The following is an 18,954-nucleotide window of genomic DNA, read 5'->3' as shown; positions in this document are numbered from 1 at the left end:
AACTAGTGTTGTATTGTAAAATAAACAAGGTTTTCAAAATGTTTAAGAAGCTTCATTTAAAATTAAATGTTGATCTTATGCCGCCGGCCTGCTCAGCCCGTGGCTGGTCTGGGGTTCTGTTCACCTAGGCCGGCAGTGGGCTGGGCGGGGCCTGCGGCCGGGACCTTGGCTGGCAAGGGTCTGGCAGCTGGTACCCCAGACCGGCAGCGGGCTGTGCAGGGCCGGCAGCCGGGACCCTGGGCCAGCAGTGGGCTGAGCGGCTCAGCCCACTGCTGCTAAGGGATTCCATCTGCTGGCTCCTGCCAGCCAGGATCCCGGCTGCTGGACCTGCTCAGCCCGCTGCCGGTCTGGGGTCCTGGCCCTGCCCACGTACAGTGGGGGTACTTACCTTCTCCCTGGTTCTGGCCCATTCTCTTCCCTTCTCTGCACTGAGCTGAGGGTGGGAGTGCACTGAGCACAGGGCTGAGGGTGAAGACTCTGACCAGGAGCTAGAAGAAGGGAAGGGGCTCAGGGTTGGGGCAGGAGGTTTGGGTGTGGGGCACTTAGCTGGGCAGCTCCCATTTGGTGTGAGGGGTGCAGGTGGGAATGTTGGGGGGGTGCTAGAGCTCCCATTTGGTGCTCAGGTGGGAGTGGGGATGTGGGGGGTGCATGGGGTAGGAGGGGCTGGGGATGTGTGGGGGTGCCAGAGTCAGGGCTGGGGTCGTGGGGCAGGTGAAGGAGTCAAGCAGAGGGCTTGGTGTATATGCGAGGGGGCACAGGGCTCAGGGCAGGGGCCTCGGTGGGTTCTGCGGGTCTCCGGGCAGAGGGCTGGGTGTGTGTGTGAGGGGGTGGGGTTGGGGCTCAGGGGAGAAAGCTGGGGTGTGTCTGGGGGGGCTGGTTGGCAGGGGGCTGGAGGGGATATGCCCCTATTCCACACACCCCCTTCCCCAAGGCCCTGTCTCTGCTTCTTCTCTGCCTCTGCCAGGAGCAGCGAGCACGCTGACTCTGCTCCTTCTCGCCCCCACCCCTCTCAAGGGCTGTCAGCAGCAGGGAGGGAGGGACTGGGAGGCGAAGGAGGGGCAGGAATCCAGCATGCTACGGGAAGAGGCAGGGGGGCTGGCAGGACCAAGCTTCTGCCCCTCCCGGAGGGCAGAGGAGAGCAGGCCAGGCTGCGCTGGGCTGAGCAGGGCAGGATTTTTAATGGCACGCTGCTGCTTGCCAGGACTCCGTCAGGCAGCAGCGTGCCATAGGTTGCCGACCCCTGGTATATAGAATCAAGATGGCAAAGTAGTCCAGAATGCACTTTGATAGAGGGTGGACATTGCCTCATTTCTTCTACAGAATGTAAAATCACAATAAATATCACCTTGGTCTGTTGGGATGCTGGTCTAATAACTTTTTTCTGCTTTTACACTTCCTCTTATTTATACAAATAAAGTTGGAAAAAACATGTAAACTCGTAGTGGTGGTCCTGGCGACAAAAGTAGAAGTCATCAGGATTGCTTGCTTAGCTGCTGCCTCTGTTGCATTATGACTCTTCATTCTGAGTGTAAGATAGCTATAAATACCAGGACAAAAAAATCTATAAAACTACTTAACAACAGTGGACCTAATCCTGCAGTCCTAGGTCAGGAAAACTCCCATGGATTTCACTGAGTCTGGCCCCCACCCACTCAAAGCCTGATCTCCTACAGACCTGTGAAGTGAAATAACTGCTCAGGTATAATACATCCTGTACTTGGATACCCTTTTTCTCTTAAGAAATTACTTGAGAGAACCTCTTTTGAATAGCACAGGGTCCCAATGTGGTGCCCGCGGGCGCAGTCCTGGCTGGCAGTGGAACATCTGCCAAAATGCCGCAGAACTTCTGCGATGTTTCAGCGGCGACGCCTCTCGATGACGCCACCGACAAGTGATGTCATCGAGAGGCACCGCCACCAAAACACCGCAGAAATTTGGCACCCACCCGACGAAAAGGTTGGGGACCGCTGGAATAGCAGGTCTCTAAAATAGGAGCGTTGGGAGTTTAAATTTTTAAAGTAATAATCTTATGAAGCCTCAGCAACAGAGTGCCATAAATAAAAAGCTTGACGTGGAAAAATGCACATTACCCTAGTCTGTTACAGAAGTATAAAATTTTGAAGTTGTTTGAGGAAATTAAAATACACTACAGAGAAGTTACAGGAAATCAGCAGAGATGTTTGGTGTTTCTGCAAGATAACACTTAACCTGTGTAACCACACGCTCAGTTATGATGCACTTGTTTCTGACAAAATCTAGCACAGCTTCCTTAAAATTTTCTCTGCAGCAACTTTTATAATCAGCAGATCTGATACTTTCTTTTGGTTACAGTATTTCTACTACTTAGCTGTATTGTCTCTGTTCTAATCCTTGTGCATAAATAATAAAATAGTTTGTCAAGTTCCAGTCAACTACCTGTGCAAACCCTTTGAAGGCAAGGGGGGTTACTTAAGCTTTTTCCTGTGTGCTTAGTGTCACCTTCAGGACTTTTTAATATTAGTGAGTTTGAAAAGTTTAAATATCAGCTTGACTCAAATATGGGTATCAGGTTGAGTTTGTAGGGTGGACAGTCTGGTTTTAAAAATCTATATACAAGTAAAGCTTATCTTTTAATGTGACAGTTGGAACAAAAGCCACAAAGCCAATGTAATCTTGGTGTATGTGGAGATTTATATTGAACGCCTAAGGTACAGCTTTAGCTTGTACATATTTGTGAAGAATTGGTCTCCAAGAAGTTTCATTTTTGTAGTGCTTTAGTCTTCTCTCTCACTTTTTTTGTTTTTTGTTTGAAACACACCCGTACAGGCTTCCAAAGTCTCTGGGTAACTTCTTTTCCTCTTTCTTCTCCAGACGGCAAACAGTAACAAGCACTCCTTGCTGGATTGAACTGCATCTGAATGGACCTCTGCAATGGTTGGACAAAGTATTGACTCAGATGGGCTCTCCTTCAGTACGCTGCTCCAGCATGTCGTAAAACACCTTCCTCTGTTACCAGTGGGCTAAATATCAAGTCCAGTCAACAGACTTAATATAACAGCTCGTCTTAGTATTTGTGTGTGGTTCCCATGAACTGTTTACTATTCAAAAATTTTTAAAAAAAAAAAAAAAAAAACAGCACTTGAGGTCTCATCAATTAAAGCACCTTGTGGATTCTGTTTCCTGTACTCTGATACTAGATGAAAATTTAGTGTATAGAAACACCTTCTGAAGGAGGAAGGGACAGTCCTAAAGACTCTTAATGGTGTTTTCATTGGGTGTATAATTGAGTGTCCTAAAGGTTTATCAATAACATGAATAGTTGCATATATGTACAGGTAATGTATCATGATCTTCAATATCACAGTATTGTGCTGTTCTACATTTTTAGTACCCATAAACAGATGTGTGCTCCTTTTAATTTTGGGCAAACTTCTGATAAAATTCCAAGTTCTCTCTAATCCTATATTCTTTTTATATTTTTTATATATGCAGGTTTTAAAGTTCTTTTAAACAAACAAAAAAAAAGGGTGGGGTGGGGGGAAGCCCACTTTCCTTGTAGAAAAAGCTTAACTTTTTGCTGCCTTCTTGAAAATCCCTCCTTTGGAAGGGAAAGAAATGCCTGAGTTTCATCTCTGAATCTTAAAACACTTTATATAGTTAATGGGGCCCCAAATGAATTTATATTGTAAATTTTGAGTCTACCCATCACACTAGGAGCCTACTTCTTCCCCTCCCCATCTAAAGTAATGCATCTGTTGCCGGCAATAGATGCATTGATGCTGCCGGCACTGAGGCATTTGTGACTTTTTTTGTACTTCAAATCGTTAAGAGCAAATACTTTATTCAATGCTACTATAAATTTTCATTTCATGAAAGAGACTTATGTAAACCTACAAGCTATTGGCTTACCCCTTACACCTATATTTTAAATAGATGTCACTTAAATCTTGAGTTTACTTTTTGAACCCAAATACCTTTAAACAGCTTCCCCCAGGGATAAACTAGACTCTTCCATGTAGGTTTTAAATAGATGCAGCTTTTTAACATATTTAGTGATGGAATGTAAACTCCTTGATCTGAGTGGCTTTGTATGGCTTAGTTACATACCAGATCATATGCATTCATTATGAAATAATGAGCCTTGTAAAAGTAGGTGCTTCTGCAAAACCTCTAGGGTAGTGGTTGCTGAGGTATGACCAGCAAAGGAGGATTTTTAGGTTCTTCAATACAGTGCATGTTATTGTGAACCCTTGGACACTACATCTGCACCATACTAAAAATATTCTGAATTATATTCTACAAATAAGTCTGGGTTGGGGAAGGGTTGGGAAACTGTATAGAAGGGTTATTCTGACTTGAAAAATATACATCTTACTAACAATCTTGTGATCTAGCTGTCTCATTCTTTTGTTGTTGTGGCAGTAGCAGGATTGCCTTTGTCTGGTTTTCCCCTCCCCCATTCTTTCATTCATTACACTAGTACTGTACTTTGTAAGTACAGCTAGTGATTACTTAGCTTTGAGAACAAAATGTGGCCAGTGTTACAGCTTTTAATCAGTTGACTGAATTGAAGATAGTGATGGATATTTTTATGCCATAATAAATAGGGCATATAAGCAATACCAAAAATTAAGCCTTGAAAAAGTGGGCCAGGCAATTTTTAAAAATTGGAAATGCATTTACCAGTTTGTGGTAGTTTTACCAGTAGACTGATGTATTGGTAGAACTTGTGAACCTAAGAAATAAGCTTCATGCGTGTTGCATTTGCCTAATATGTGAATACACTAATAAAAGTTCTAATTCTCATGATAGTGGTTTTTATTAATGTTTGACAGCGGCCATATCCCACAACCACTCTACTTAGTGAATTATCTTATGGAAGAGAAGTCATTTCAGTCTCAACATCCACGCTAGCCCAAGTTTCCTTTAATTCATTTTAGAGTTTTCTGCCTTCCCCACTGGGAGAAAATAAAGTAATGCAGCATTCAAAATGAGTTCAAAAGCAAAATTACTATCTTCTGTATTGTGTTGAGGGGGAGAACTAAATTCAAGGACACCAGAATTAATGGCAGGAGAATTCGCACTATGTGAGATTAGTTAGATACATATTAGATGGAGCTTAAGGTAAATCTGAAGTAATATCTTTTATTGGACCAACTGTCATACTTAATCATGTTTTGTATCATCTGCTTCGAACTTCCAGATTTCTTTAGTCTACATTTAACGATGAAAACTTTCCAAACTGTAAATAAAAGTGAAAGTCACTTTTTGTGGCAAATACAAATTGGATCATAAGTACTAGGTCAGAGGTTATCTTTTTTTTTTTTTTTTCCCAGAGAAGTAGCTAGAGAAGAGTGACTCTCTGGGTGAAAGACAGAATGTTTTTGCCATCACGTAAACTGTACTTATGAACAGTCTGAAACTTGGATAAGCTATGTGACCTGATGCTAAGGTCATACGCTGTGCATTTATGGTTTTGTTCCTTCCAGCTTCATTTTGAAAGCTACAGTAACCCTGATTAGTGTCGTTTATTTATTTTTTTTTTTTTTTGGCACATCCTCCTATCCAGTGTACAAGGAACCTACAAATACTTATCAGTGGACCTGTGGAGCTTAAATGAAAGCTTAGACTTCCACATACATACATGATTCCAGTAACTTCAAGAAGAACATGAAATATCCTGAGTCACAATTTAATTTGTAAGCACTAGCAACACAGCTTTATATCTGTGCCTCTGTTACCCTCCCTTTGTATATATTGTCTATTTTTATATTGTAAACTCTTTTCAGCAGGGATTCTCTTGCTATAGCTTTCTGTGGTGCCTTGCTCAAATGAAGTCCCTAGTTCTTATTGGAACTTCTAGGGATACGTCTACACAGCCCATGGCAAGCAAGTCTCTCAGCATGAGTTGACTGACTTGGGCTTGCACTTGTGCTCTAAAAATACCTGTATAGACAGACAGTGCTTTGAAGTTGCAGCTCAGGTTGCAGATTGAGCTTCAAAGCCTGAGTAGCATCCCAAGCTGCAGCTTCAAAGCACTGTCTACACTGGTATTTTCAAGACACCAGTGCAAGCCCTGCAAGACCAAGTCTGTTGATCCAGGCTGGGAGGCTGTGTGCTGTGGGTTACATTGCCATATACCCTAAGTGCCACTGTAATGCAAATAATTTGAAGCATGATGGAAATTTTTAATGGTGTCTTGCAGTTAAAGCACTGGATTAAAAATGTGTCAACTTCTGACTCCCCCAAGGGCACTGCCTGTGGATGTTGCGTAGTCATTGTGCCTTAACTTCTAAACACAGGTGTTTATAATATCACCCATGACAGTAGAAGCTGAGCATCTTTTCATGTGTAAGAAGAAAAGAGTAATCTTAGGTTAATTCATATAACAGAATCGACATTATATATACGTAATATACCTCACTAAGCCTCTCATTTTCAAGTATCCAACCACTCCATGTTGAGAGAGCCTGATATTTTCTGGGATTGAGCTGACTCTCACATAATAGTTCTAAAGTCTGGGTTCAGTGTGGCATGTTTTAACCTTTGATCTTTCAAACTTAGTTGTGGTGTCAGCTTTTTTTCACAATGTATACTGAGGTTTTACTGCAGCTGAGTTTTGAGTTAAAGTATGGTGAAATCAGTTTTCACTTTACTCCACCCAAACCAAATGTTTATTTTTTATTTGAAGTACAAAATTTGTTCCAGTAAAGGCATCACTGCTTGAATATAACCGAATTCTGGATATGTGAATATTCAAGATTTTATCTCATTATGTGCATTTTAATAAAGCACTGTTTCATTGGAAGAAATCTCCATTTAACAGATAATAATATGCATGCCATGTTAAAAAGCACTTCTAGAAAGATATACGTGAAGAATTTATTTTGACTGTTTTCCAATTTGATAGCCTATTTGTAGCTATGAAATGCATTAGTGAAGTGTATATCTCCTAAATCTGAGCATGTGTAATTTAGAATATGCACACTATTCATATTTTAAAATGTTCATATAACCAGTGCTCATATTGTACTTCCTACTTGATATCTTATCTGTCTTCAGATTGTGATCTCCACAAGGTAGGGATTGTGCCTTCTGTTTGGAAAGCACCTAGCTCATTGTAGAAATTACTGGAAAGATCACCAGACTTATGAAGAATGGAACCGGGGTTCCAAAACTGACAACAGGTTTTGATGTGGCCTGATGGGCCGCATTCAGAATTCTTGATGCAGCACAAGTGACTGCGCACAGCATAGGCAATTGCAATAAGAAAGGCGGATGATAACCTTTTGGTCAAACCTCAGTGCTCTTCCTAGTCAATCACAGGATGCTGCTGACCTACATAGAAGTCTTCGTGGAAGTGGATGGCAAAGAACCAGATTAGCATTTCTTTGAAAGGAGCAGTTGGAGCCAGAGTGGTGAGGGATGGCTGCTCTTAAAAAGACTGGAGTCTCACAAGGATCAGTCTTGTTCCTTCTCCTTTCAGTATGCGACCCTTGTGAGGTGTGATAGTGAAATGGTAACTGCCCACAGCTGTTACGTTTGCCTAAAACCATAAAAGAAGGGCATGGCCAGCAGCAATGGAAGTAGCTATATGAAAATCTTAGCTGGCAGCTGCTCTGCCCAGAGGAGACAGAACTTTGCAATGTCAGGAAGAGGAGAAACTCTTGGAGTTTGCTTAGAACCTGCCTCGGACTTCCATAGGTGGCACCTGTGGTGGATAGCTGTCAAGCAGCAGTGTAGCATTGGCTTTGCTAGATTAATTCCTGCTTCTTGATAGTCAAGTAGTGGTCAAGAAGCAATTCTGGAGTGGCAAGAAAAAGGCTTGTTCTTCTTCTTGAGTGGGGTTTTCGGAACAATTAGCTCCATTCTGGATTGTATTTTGGCAGCATGATGTCTCCCACGATTCTGATACATGTAGGCTATTCTGCTCCTGTCTGCAGTTTCTGCAGGCAGTTCGAACCTGTAGTACAGCCTGTGCTAGCCATGCCCCTTCCCTCTAGCTTGCTGCCAGAACTGCCTCCTAAGTAGCAGTTCACTTTGCTCTTTATGTTGGAGCCACAAAACAGAGCTGGGAGGGCAATGTGTGCCCTCCCTATTCTCAGGCAACAGGTCCTGGCACTGCTAGAGCATGGGGCACCGAGTCAGACAGGCCAGTTGGGTCTCCCATGGCCCCCAAGAAGTCACTACTTCAACATAGAAAAGCCTGAGCAGGAGCTGGAAAGCATATGGATCAGGCCATAGATGAGGAGGACTTCAGGTAGCCAGGCTAGGGGATAAGTCCTAGGACAGTACAGGACCAGAAAGACTCAACCCTTAAACGGCACCACGTCCCCCTCCCATAAGTACTAAATTCCCTGGGGAGAAGCAGGATTCATATTCAGTTCCCCTTCTTCCCAAATCAAACCAACTCTAGTAATGAGACCCTATCCTCTAGGGCAGGGGGAGTGGGACTCTGAAGGGAAGGACGTTGAGGGAGACTCATCCAGAATGCTGAAGGTGCTGCCTAAAACAAACTTGCAAGAGACCACATCCTGGCCACAGCTGGGTGGCAGTGCCCACTAAGTAGGTCAAAAAGGCTTAAAAAAAAAAAAAAAAAGTCAATCTTCCCCCTCCCCCAAGGTGTTCATCCTTGGGCTCAACCCTCTCCTCCCTCCACTAAGGAAGGAGAGCTCTCCGATTCTGGCTCTGAGCAGAACGTGGATGGGTGGGAATGCAGCAAAGGTTCTTCCCCCCTCCTCCCTCATTGAAATGTTTGAAATTGTGTGCAAAAGGGTTGCATCCACAATCCAGATCCAACCTGAACAGGCACACAAGGACAAGCCTAAAAGCAAATATCAGCCTTCTAAATTCTTGCCTGAGACATAATTCTACTGCACCCATCCTTCGAGAATGTGATCAGATTCAGAAATGGGAAAAATCTGACACCAGTAAATGCATAAGCAGACATGCACTTAGATATTACAAGTTGTGAGAGACGAAAAAATGCCATCCCAGTTATACCAAATACTGATGCTCCAGGGACATCTTTCCCAAAGATGCAACTGAAGGGAAGCCACCCTCAGAAGGGACTTGGAGGCTTTTTCATCCAGCCTTGCCCCTAGCAGCTGCACAAGCGTCACAATGTCCTGGCCTGATGACCATAAGGCCATGAAGGATAAAGATCTTCCAGATTTCTGATCTTCACTTAAGAAAATTTACCTAGCAACAGCCTTTGGGGCAGATGGCACAATGGATGCAATGAGATTTCCAGCCAAGACCATGGGATCCTGATTAGCCAGAAGCCACATCTGGGTTTGCCCTGGAAGGTCAATGCTCTGAAAACTACAGACTGGGGGGAATAGCCCATTTTTATCAGAATTGTAGGAGATGCTGCTAGCAGAATTGTAAATTTCTTACCTTGTAAATTTCTCCTTCTCCTATCCCAGCTTCAGGAGTGTCCAATGGGAGGAAAACACAGCTAGTAATTAGCCAGACACATGGCAGAACTGGTGGGGGAGAGAACACCTTCCTAATGAGGTAAGAATATCTTTAGACTCCGAGGCACTATGGAGTATAGGAAGCGAAGGGTGGGAGGTGAGCTGGCATTAGGGACCGGAAAGGACTAACAAAACAGTGAGAGTGGAGTGACGGGGTTGAAAGAAAGGGGAGAGAAGGTGGTATAATTGCTGGAAGAACCTGAATGTTTGAGAGAGTTTCCTGCAGCACATCTGTGCATTTACTATCTCTGTGCTATGCTCATTGCAGAGGTATCCAAGCATCTTTTCCAGTAGCCAGGCACCTTTTAAACTGGCATGTACTAGTTACAGAATTAACAAAATTCATCTCTTCAGCACTGTAACAACTGGAATGTAGCTCCTAAAACGAGAACAATATTAACACAAACTGAAGCGAATTGAAAACAAATCTACATTTTTCTCACTGGTATGCCCAGTGAGAACTGAGAGTGAAAGCCAAAGCTCCCGATACAGAAATAGGTAAGTATAGTCATCTTAAAAACAATTTGCACTAATTAAAGAATATAGAACCAATGCAATTGTAACTTGTGATGGGAGCATAACTTTGGAATGGAAAGAATCTGTGGTATCCATCCTAAGCAGAGGCTTTTCACAAAGCATCCATCCCAGGACCAATGTGAAGAGAGGTCTGGTCACAGTCTTCCACAACCACTGGTTCTGAAGAACAGGATTTTGCTGCTGCTTTGCCTCACCAGAGAGTGCTCAAAACAATCAGCCCAGTTCTTGGAAGAATTCCAACACTTGCCCAAATTACTCTTCTTATTTGTTTATAAGTATTTCTCTTAACATGGGGTTATCATAGAATTGTAGAAGAGGGACCTCAAGAGGTCATATATTCCTGTCCCCTGCACTGCAGTGGCTTTAGGAACTGCAGTTCAGGGTCCCACACTGCTCCCGAAAGCGGCTGGCTGCTGGCAGGTTTCTACAGCCCGGGGTGGGCGGGGGGGAGGTGGCTCCACATGCTACCCGCATCCCCAGCACTGTTCTCACAGCTCCTGTTGGCTGGATGGCACTTGCAGGTGTGGGCAGCATACTAAGACATGCTGTACCAAACTCCCTCCCAGACCCCGCAAGCCCTCCTGCCCCCAAACCCCCTTTCCCAGCCTGGAGCCGCCTCCTGCACCCAAATTCCCTCCCAGAAAGAAACTAAATATAACAGCTGTTCTAAGGTAAAAGTAGGCTATTTTGAATTAACATGATATATTCTACATGTTTTAAAACTGAAATGTAACCACAGAATGGCTTTAATTAAAAGGCAAGTTTAGTATAGCGTTAATTGTGATCATTTTGTTTTAAACTAGGAAAAAGACTATACAAGGGCGCCACAAAATCTAACAGCCCCTGGCCCACAGCAAGGTAGGACTATGTAATAACTAGACCATTCCTTACAGGTGTTTGTTTTAAACCATAGACTATTCCTTACAGAGATTTGTTCTTAAAAACCTCCAATGATGGAGATTCCACAACCTCCCTAGGCAATTTATTCCAGTGTTTAACTACCCTGACGATTAGGAGGTTTTTCCTCATGTCCAACCTAAACCTCCCTTGCTGCAATTTAAGCCCATTGCTTCTTGTCCTGTTCTCAAAGGTTAACAACATTTTTTTTTCTCCCTCCTCATATGTACTTGAATACTGTTATCGTGTCCCCTCTGTCGTCTTTTCCAGACTAAACAAACCCAATATTTTCAATCTTCCTTCATAGGTCAGGTTTTCTAGACCTTTAATCATTTTTGTTGTTCTCCTCTGGACTTTCTCCAATTTGTTCACATCTTTCCCGAAATGTGGCACAGAGTATTCCAGTTGAGGGCTAATCAGGATGAAACAGAGTGGAAGAATTGTCTTGCATTAGCAGGAGTGTTGTAAGGATACTGACTCCATATTTAGCTTGTGATCCACTATGACCCCCAGCTCCCTTTCTGCAGTGCTCCTTCCTAGGCAATCATTTCCCATTCTGTATGTGTGCAACTGATTGTTCCTTCCTAAGTGGAGCACTTTGCATTTGTCATTATTGAATTTGATCCTATTTCCTTCAGACTGTTTCTCCCATTTGTCAAGATCATTTGGAATTTTAATCCTATTCTCCAAAGCACTTGCAACCCCTTCCATCTTGGTATTGTCTGAAAACTCTAGAAGTGTCCCCTCTAAACCAGGGGTTCTCAACCTTTTTTTCTTTCTGAGCCTGCCTTCCCCAACATGCTATAAAAACTCCAGGGCCCAGCGGGGGGTGTGTGTGTGTGTGTGTGTGTGTCCGGGGGTGTGGAGGCGATGAGACTCGGAGCTCCAGCCACCGGGCAGGTGTGGAGGTCCCCTCAGACATAGGTGTAGTTTGATTTCTATTTTGAGGGATGAGCCCCGGGGAGTGAGCACTGTTTCCATCCCCTGACTCACCTCAGCAGGCCACCCAGCCTGTGAGTTGTGGAGGGAGGGGTGCAACCAAAAATTTTTCGAGTGTTTGCTCGTCCATTCCATATTAGGTGTGCATGCTTGCCACATGCACCCATGCTGGAAGTTTTTCCATCAGTAGTATCCGTAGGGGACCAGCTATGGCACTGTCTGTCTCCCCCCACCCTCAGTTCCTTCTTGCTGCCAGTGACGGTGCTGGAGTGTCTGGCGCTTCAGGTAGCATTGCACTTCATTCAGCGTTTCTTAAGAACGTTTTCCTGTAAAAGAGTTGTACCTAGTTAATAGTCCCCTTACTGTTAGTTCTAATTTAGTCCATCCCGGATGGGACTTGGCCCAAAGACAGGGCATACCCCGGTCCCCAGACTTTAAGCTCTGTGATCATTGTAAGCAGCCTCTGCCAATTAGCAACCTGCACAGTAGTTGTTTAAGATGTCTGGGCAAAGTGCACATAAGTGACAAGTGTCGCTTATGTAAATCCTTTAAACCGCGGACAAAAAAGGAGACACATCTGTCTCAGGGTGCTCCTGATGGAGTCAGTGCTAACTCCAACACTGGAGCAGCAGTCCGACTCTGCCCCAAGCACCACCGTGTTGGTGGGGAGTGCCCTGCGGGTGCTGTCTCAGCCAGCATCAGTCTTCCTTCCCAGATCCGGCCAAGAGCCGAAGAGGACCATAAGGAGAAGATCTCCCACTTCCCGTAAGGTAAAGGAGAGGGCCAGAGGAGAGCCAAGGCCCGTGCTGGGTGGCTCAGCACCTCCATCAGGGTGTTGGGCACCAGCTCATGTCAAGTGGTCCAGCCCATCCCGTACTATGCCTGCCACACCAGACAGTGATGAAGGCTTCAGCCAACCAGAAGGGACACCTGAGGCCCTGTGGGCAGCATAGAGATCCTGCCATTACTGGTGCCACCCACACTGGCTATGATGGTACCCAGGTCCAGGGGTAAACCCACCTTGGGACCTCCCCATGTATCCCTGCCTCAGTGGCATCGCGCCTATCGCGAGGGACATCCCACCAGCGCTTGCCCACCTGGAGCCGTCATGCCTTGGAAATAGGGAGGCAGGCTCAGTGAAGCTCTTTGGTCTCCAGACCCTGGGCACCAACAGCTGGATTGGGTTCGCAGCTCCAGAGGCAAATGTCCCCTGGCAAGAGCATCGAGATCATCCCTTCATGTCTCTAATGTCTCGGCAATGATCACACGACCGATCATTTGAGCAAAGCCACCGGTCACTGCCCTGCCGACACCTGTCACCAAGACGTGGATCCCCACGGTCGGGGAGATCCTCCTGACCACTGGCCCTATTACTGGTTGAGCAGCATGAGGCGTAGATTGCTGGATTGCTCATGTACCAAATGCCACCAGTCTCCGAGGTCCTGCACGAGGAACTCTTCTTGGACAGTTCTATGTCGAGACGTAGCAGCTGGCACCGCACAGAGATGGGCTGCCGGGTCGCCTGAACATGGTCACCTGACAGCCACCACCCTGGTTCCGGCTCCGGCATGGAGTAGGAGTCCTTGACATCGAGACAAACCCTGGCACCAGTGGTACTGTCTACATCATTGGCACCGCAACCAACCCCCTGACCCCAAGGCCAGTAGCTGGCAGCCTGGTGCCCCTGAAAGTCTCTTGGGGGTTTACAAAGCCTTTGTACGCCATCCAGTCAATGTTGGGGGACTCAGTAGGCCATTGGCCTCAGCATCTCGCCCTCCTCTGGAGGTAGAGGGCCCAGGAAGGAGGACCCTTCAGGCCCAGGAGGACCCAGGGGAATAGTCATCCCCTGGTGGTCCAGTCGTGGCAGATCCCTTGGCACCAGCTTCTTCCTCCTCATCGCCAGATGAAGCCATTACGGGTCCCCCTCACCTAGTTCTGTAAGGTGGTGATAAGGCTCATCAGGAGCTATCCTCAGCCTGGGGCTCCAGGCTGAGGAACTAGAGGAGCTTCGGACTCCCTGTTTGACATCCTCTGCTCCATGACATCTGCTAAGGTGGCTTTGCCCCTACATGAAGGGCTAGTGAAAATCACTGATGCCTTATGGTGACCCACTCCCCCGCCTCCCATTTCAAAAAGGGCTGAGTGCAAATACTTTGTGCCAGCTAAAGGTCACGAGTACCTGGACACTCACCCAGCCCCAAACTCCCTTGTACTTGAGGCTGTTAATCAGGGTCAACCTGGGCTACGCCCAAAAATAAAGACTCGGAGACTGGATCTGTTTGGGCAAAAAATTTATTCGTCTTCCAGCCTTCAGTTGAGAGTGGCCAACCACCAAGCCCTCCTCAGCGGCTACGACTATAACGTGTGGCAGACCATGGCCAAATTCGAGGCATCGCTTCTCGAAGGGTCCAGGAAGGAATTCTGGGTGATCCTCGAGGATCCAACAGGCAGCTGCAGACCTGGCGGATTCCGTGGCTCAAACCATGGCCTTGGCCATCTCCATGCGGCGGGCACCCTGGCTGCTTCTCTCTGGCCTGTCGAATGAAGCTCAGCAGTCAATGCAGGACTTCCCCTTCGACGGCCAGGCCCTGTTTGCAGGGCACGCAGACGGTAAGCTGCATGGACTATAAAAGACTCCCGCGCTACACTGAAAACTCGAGGGCTGTACGGTGCTGTGGGAGGTGCTCTGGACTGCTTGTAAGTTCTTATAATGATCACTAGCAGAATGTTTGTTTTTCCATTTGCTTATGTAGCAAAAAGATGGAAGTCATCCCACTGAACAATAACTTGGGGGAAAAAACAGGAAATGGTTTGTATTTTTAAAGGAACTTTCCCAAGTACCAAAGGCCACCCTCCTTCTCCTAACACACGGGGATTTTCAGGAAACAATCCCATACAACAAAAAAGCCTCAAAAGAAAGAGAGGCTGTACCTCATTTACTTATTGTGGACCTGGCCAACTGCTCTTGCTATTTTAAATTAGATTTAAGTTGAAGAAAAAATGGTGGTAGCCCCGGGCCATGAAAATTTGAAATCAAGACATTTTTTTTACAAAAGGGAAAAACAGCGTGCAATTTGCAATGCAAAAGCTAATGAAATCCATATTCCATGGAGCATGTACAGTGAAATTTTATGAACATGAAAGGAAGTGTTCATAAGTAAGTTAATACTCACTGACAGAGGAAGATTCTCTCTCTGCCACTGTGGTAGGGGCTGAACAATGCACTGTTTGATGCTGTTGGCTAGGAACAGATATTTTATGTCAAACAATATTTTGTTGATTGTATTCTTTAAAGTGGTTCATTCCAGCACTCTAGGGCTAGATCCTGTGGTGGGGAAAAGTTGGCATGACTTGACCGAAGTCATGGAAGCTGCACCAATTTACATCAGCTGAGTATCTGGCCCAAAGTGTCCATAGGAGTTTTTTTTGCCACTAACAAATGTAAATCTAATTAGTCTAATGCGGTGCTGCTTCTCATTGCCTGTGGAAGGCTAAAGTAAATATGCCGAAGGTTTCCTGGGAAATTTACTACACTGCAGAACGATGAAGCCTTGAAATGTACAAGCGTTATCAGTGCAGTATTATAGATGGGAGAAGCCGTCAAATACAGCTAAATGCTAGTCGAGAGGTGATTTTAAAAATTCTTGTCAGCTGGGACAAAGTTATGTCTAGGCTTTCAATGGCCTTGACGAACAGCAACAGCCTGCAGTGAAATTTCCATGTGGCAATAGCGCATAAAAACGTACCAGCTCCAATGGCAGTAAATTAAAGGAACAGGTTTGATCGTAAACCTCCTGGAAAATAGGAGGCTATCAAAGCGGGCGGGATAATTAGCATAATTACATCACAGCAAATGCAAAGGAAATCATATTAGGGGATATTGTATTGCAGGAACTCTGCTTGTTGAACAAAGGGCTAATAGACTGCTTCAGGGAACAGAGCAATAACATCTTGTTATGAATTTGTTTATCAAGAATGCAGAGATAGGAAGGAACAATGAGGGCAGTTAACGGGCTGAATTACTGCTTTTTTAACCTTGCTTTCCCCTGATAGTCTTTTCTCAGTGCCCCAGCACCCTGTTTGATTAGGCGCAAAGGAACAGCAAGAGCCAAGAGTAGGCTATAGGGCCCAGTCCACCAGAAACTAGGAATCTGCTTATATCGGTGCATCTCTCCTGCGGTCTTCCCTTGATCTCCTTACTGTTGTTTATGCCGCTACCTTCATATTAATGATTTCAGCTGTCTCTGAGCTACTCCCTTGTGTGTAGAAAGCCAATTAGACCAGTTTAAATTCCCCTCCCCTAGTCTGCTTTAGTTCATTGTCTCTCTGGGCTGAGCCGTGCTTGTCTCATGTGATGTACTGAGGAGGGTCAAACTAGGTCAAATGGGAGAACTCCAAAGGCAGGGAAAAATTTAGTTGGTGATTCACTGTTCCTTTGGGGTCATTACTGAACCTGGGATGTTTTGCTGATAGGAGGTTCTCTCTTTCAGATGAGCTTGACAACATGAGGTGGTTCAAAATCGATTTGCAGAGAGTGAGGGTGGTTACCTTAGGTACTGACCAGTTTTGTATAATTATGCTGTTCTGTCTAACTTAAACAAACAATGCTCCAAGAGGGTGTTTTTTAAGTAGATATATTTTCCTTCACTTCCTGTCATAGCTGTTGCGTTCCATCCCACAGGTGGCTGCATTTTGATGGTGGGTAAAGTGAAATGTCTAGATGAGTTTTGTAAACCAACAGATGTCCTAGGGATGCTGTACAAACATAAGTGACAGTCCTTGCCCCAAAGAGCTTAGTCTTAACCTCTTGCATCCTATGTTCATAAATCACACCATATATTAAACTAGCTTTGTTCATGTGAAAGCAAACCCAGAGCCTAAGTCCAAGGAATTCACGTCTCATTCATGAGAGGGCTAAAATCAACAGAAATGGAAAAATGGATGGGAATTAAAAAAAAAAAAAAAAAAATGACCCAGCTGCCTCATTCCTTGAACAACGTGTCTATTTTCTGTATGAATCTGGGAAGACTTCAGTTTTTTCTGTTATATAAAAAAAAAAAAAAAAAAATTCTGCAGCTTTCAGATGAGAGAAATGAAACAGCCACACGGTGGCAGCAGAGAATAAAGAATGAAAAGTTCCTGGGTTGGCTTTATAATGGAGTGTCCTAACACTAGGGCAGGAGAAGGCTAATGGTCACACATACACATCTACAATTTTCTTAAATAAAAACAATCCTGAGCCCATAACGTTTACTTTTTAATTCTTCCTTGCCTGAAAAGTGAATGGATTTCATGTACTGGTAGAGTTCACCACACAAATGCTCTCCCCCTGCCATTAGAGAAAAGTAGCTCGTTCAGACTGGGCAGTTGGAATCACTGAATGGCAGGCTTTATCCATATTTCCAGATCTCTCAACAAACCTGTGCCCATCTCAAGGGCTTCACGGTCGTTTGTGTTCCACAGTGACTGTTCAGAACTTCCTGGTGGCAGCGAGGGTAGAACTCTGCTCCTTCTGCTCCAAAAGCATAGGTCCTGGGCTCTTGAGTTAACGGAGAATCTCTAATAGAGCACAGTAATGTGGGATTTGTGGCCAACAGAGCAGTTCTGATTCCATCCAGCAGAAAGCAGTGGGGCACATACTCATCAGTTCAGTACGCAGTAGTGAACATGGCAAGGGCGACTCTAGATCACATTCTAGGACTCATTGGGTTGCGTTTGGCCCACGTGGTATAAACTGGGCTCCCCTGCTTCTAGTGAGAGATTGAAGAAGCTCAGTCTGTTTAGTTGATCAAAAAGACACAGAGGTGACTTGATTAGTGTCTTAGAACATTGTTTCCCAACCTTTTTGATACCAGGGATCAGTTTGTTGCCTTCCTAAACTGTGTCAGAGATCTTGAGGACTGGCACTGGTCCATGGACTGATCATTGAGAAACACTGTATCTTCGAACACATAATGGAGAGAAAATACCAGGTACTAATGGACTTTTTAATCTAGCAGAGAAAGGCATGACAAGGACCAAGGGCTGGAAGTTAAAACTAGATCAAGAGTTTCTTGCACATTACTGTGTAGAGACCTTACAGACACAACCTTCAGAGCCAAGGTTATATCTGCACACGAAAGATCACATGCACATTTTGTAGAGTTCTTAGACCAAATTCCGTCTCCTCAGTTACTCTGTAGCATGTGAGCTGGTTGCTACCCTCTGCACCAGAAGTGGCCACGTCCCAGGGGTGGGGTATGTGTACATTTTGCTTTGAGATCAAAAGTGCTGTAAATATAAATTATTATTTATTGTCATAGTGGAGCTTTCAGCACCGCCTGGTAGTGATCATGAAAGTCATCTAGGCATGAATGAAGACCTATTATGTAAAAGGGAATTGAAGCAAGAGGTGGAAAGGTCTAGTGGTTAGTCAGACAATCTGGGTTCTCTCCTGAATATGATGCTAGCTTTCTATATGGGCTTGGACAAATCACTGTGCCTCAGTTTCCCTCTCCGTATAATAAGGTCGATCTGCTTCTCTGGATGAAATGTGCTATGTAAGTGGAAAGTGTTAATAATATTGTTGCTTGCACCCCAGCTTCACACTTTGCTATGATTGCCCGTAATGATGCAACTTTCCTTTATCCCAGATGGTGGGATGCATAATGTTCTTTCTGACAGATTGTTGTCAGTGCCCCTCCCTGGATGGATGATTGACAGAGAATGTGGGAGTGGCGTGGTTCACATACTTCCCTCCTGGAGGCCTGATTCTCCCCTCAGTTATGCAGGTTTGACACCAGTGAAAGTGAACCTGCCTGACAAAAGGGAGAATTGGTCCCTCAGAATGGATGTGCCTACACTGTAAAGGGGGAAGAAGAAAAACCCTGGGTGCCAAGTCTCAGAGCCTGAGTTTACATATTTGGGCTTGGCCATGGTGCTAAAAATAGCAGTGTAGATGTTCCTGCTTGGGCTCTGAGACTCACCCCCTCAAAGGGTCTCAGAGCTTGAGCTCCAGCCCGAGCAGGAATGGCTACACTGTTCTTAGCGCCAGAGTGTGAGACCTGCGAGCCTAAATCTGTAGACCCAGGCTCTGAGACTCTGCCAAGGGGCGTGGGTGTGTGTTTGTGTTGCAGTGTAGACA

General features: G+C 45.1%; 1 protein-coding gene across 4 annotated transcripts in view; it reads left to right on the top strand.

The window, feature by feature from the left end:
- Window positions 1-4,785, top strand: part of SMAD2 (SMAD family member 2) — an 83,878-nt gene extending 79,093 nt beyond the window's left edge. For all 4 annotated transcript variants that reach the window (XM_032798446.2, XM_032798444.2, XM_075066842.1 and 1 more), the window contains one exon: window positions 2,851-4,785. In XM_032798446.2, the coding sequence (XP_032654337.1) occupies window positions 2,851-2,974 (124 nt within the window). In that variant the 3' untranslated portion in view covers window positions 2,975-4,785. The remainder of the gene's footprint in view (window positions 1-2,850) is intronic.
- The last annotated feature ends 14,169 nt before the right edge of the window (window positions 4,786-18,954 follow it).

Source organism: Chelonoidis abingdonii, chromosome 6 (genome assembly GCF_003597395.2).
Source record: "Chelonoidis abingdonii isolate Lonesome George chromosome 6, CheloAbing_2.0, whole genome shotgun sequence".
NCBI classification, from domain to species: domain Eukaryota; kingdom Metazoa; phylum Chordata; order Testudines; family Testudinidae; genus Chelonoidis; species Chelonoidis abingdonii.
This window is presented reverse-complemented; position numbering and strand designations above follow the sequence as displayed.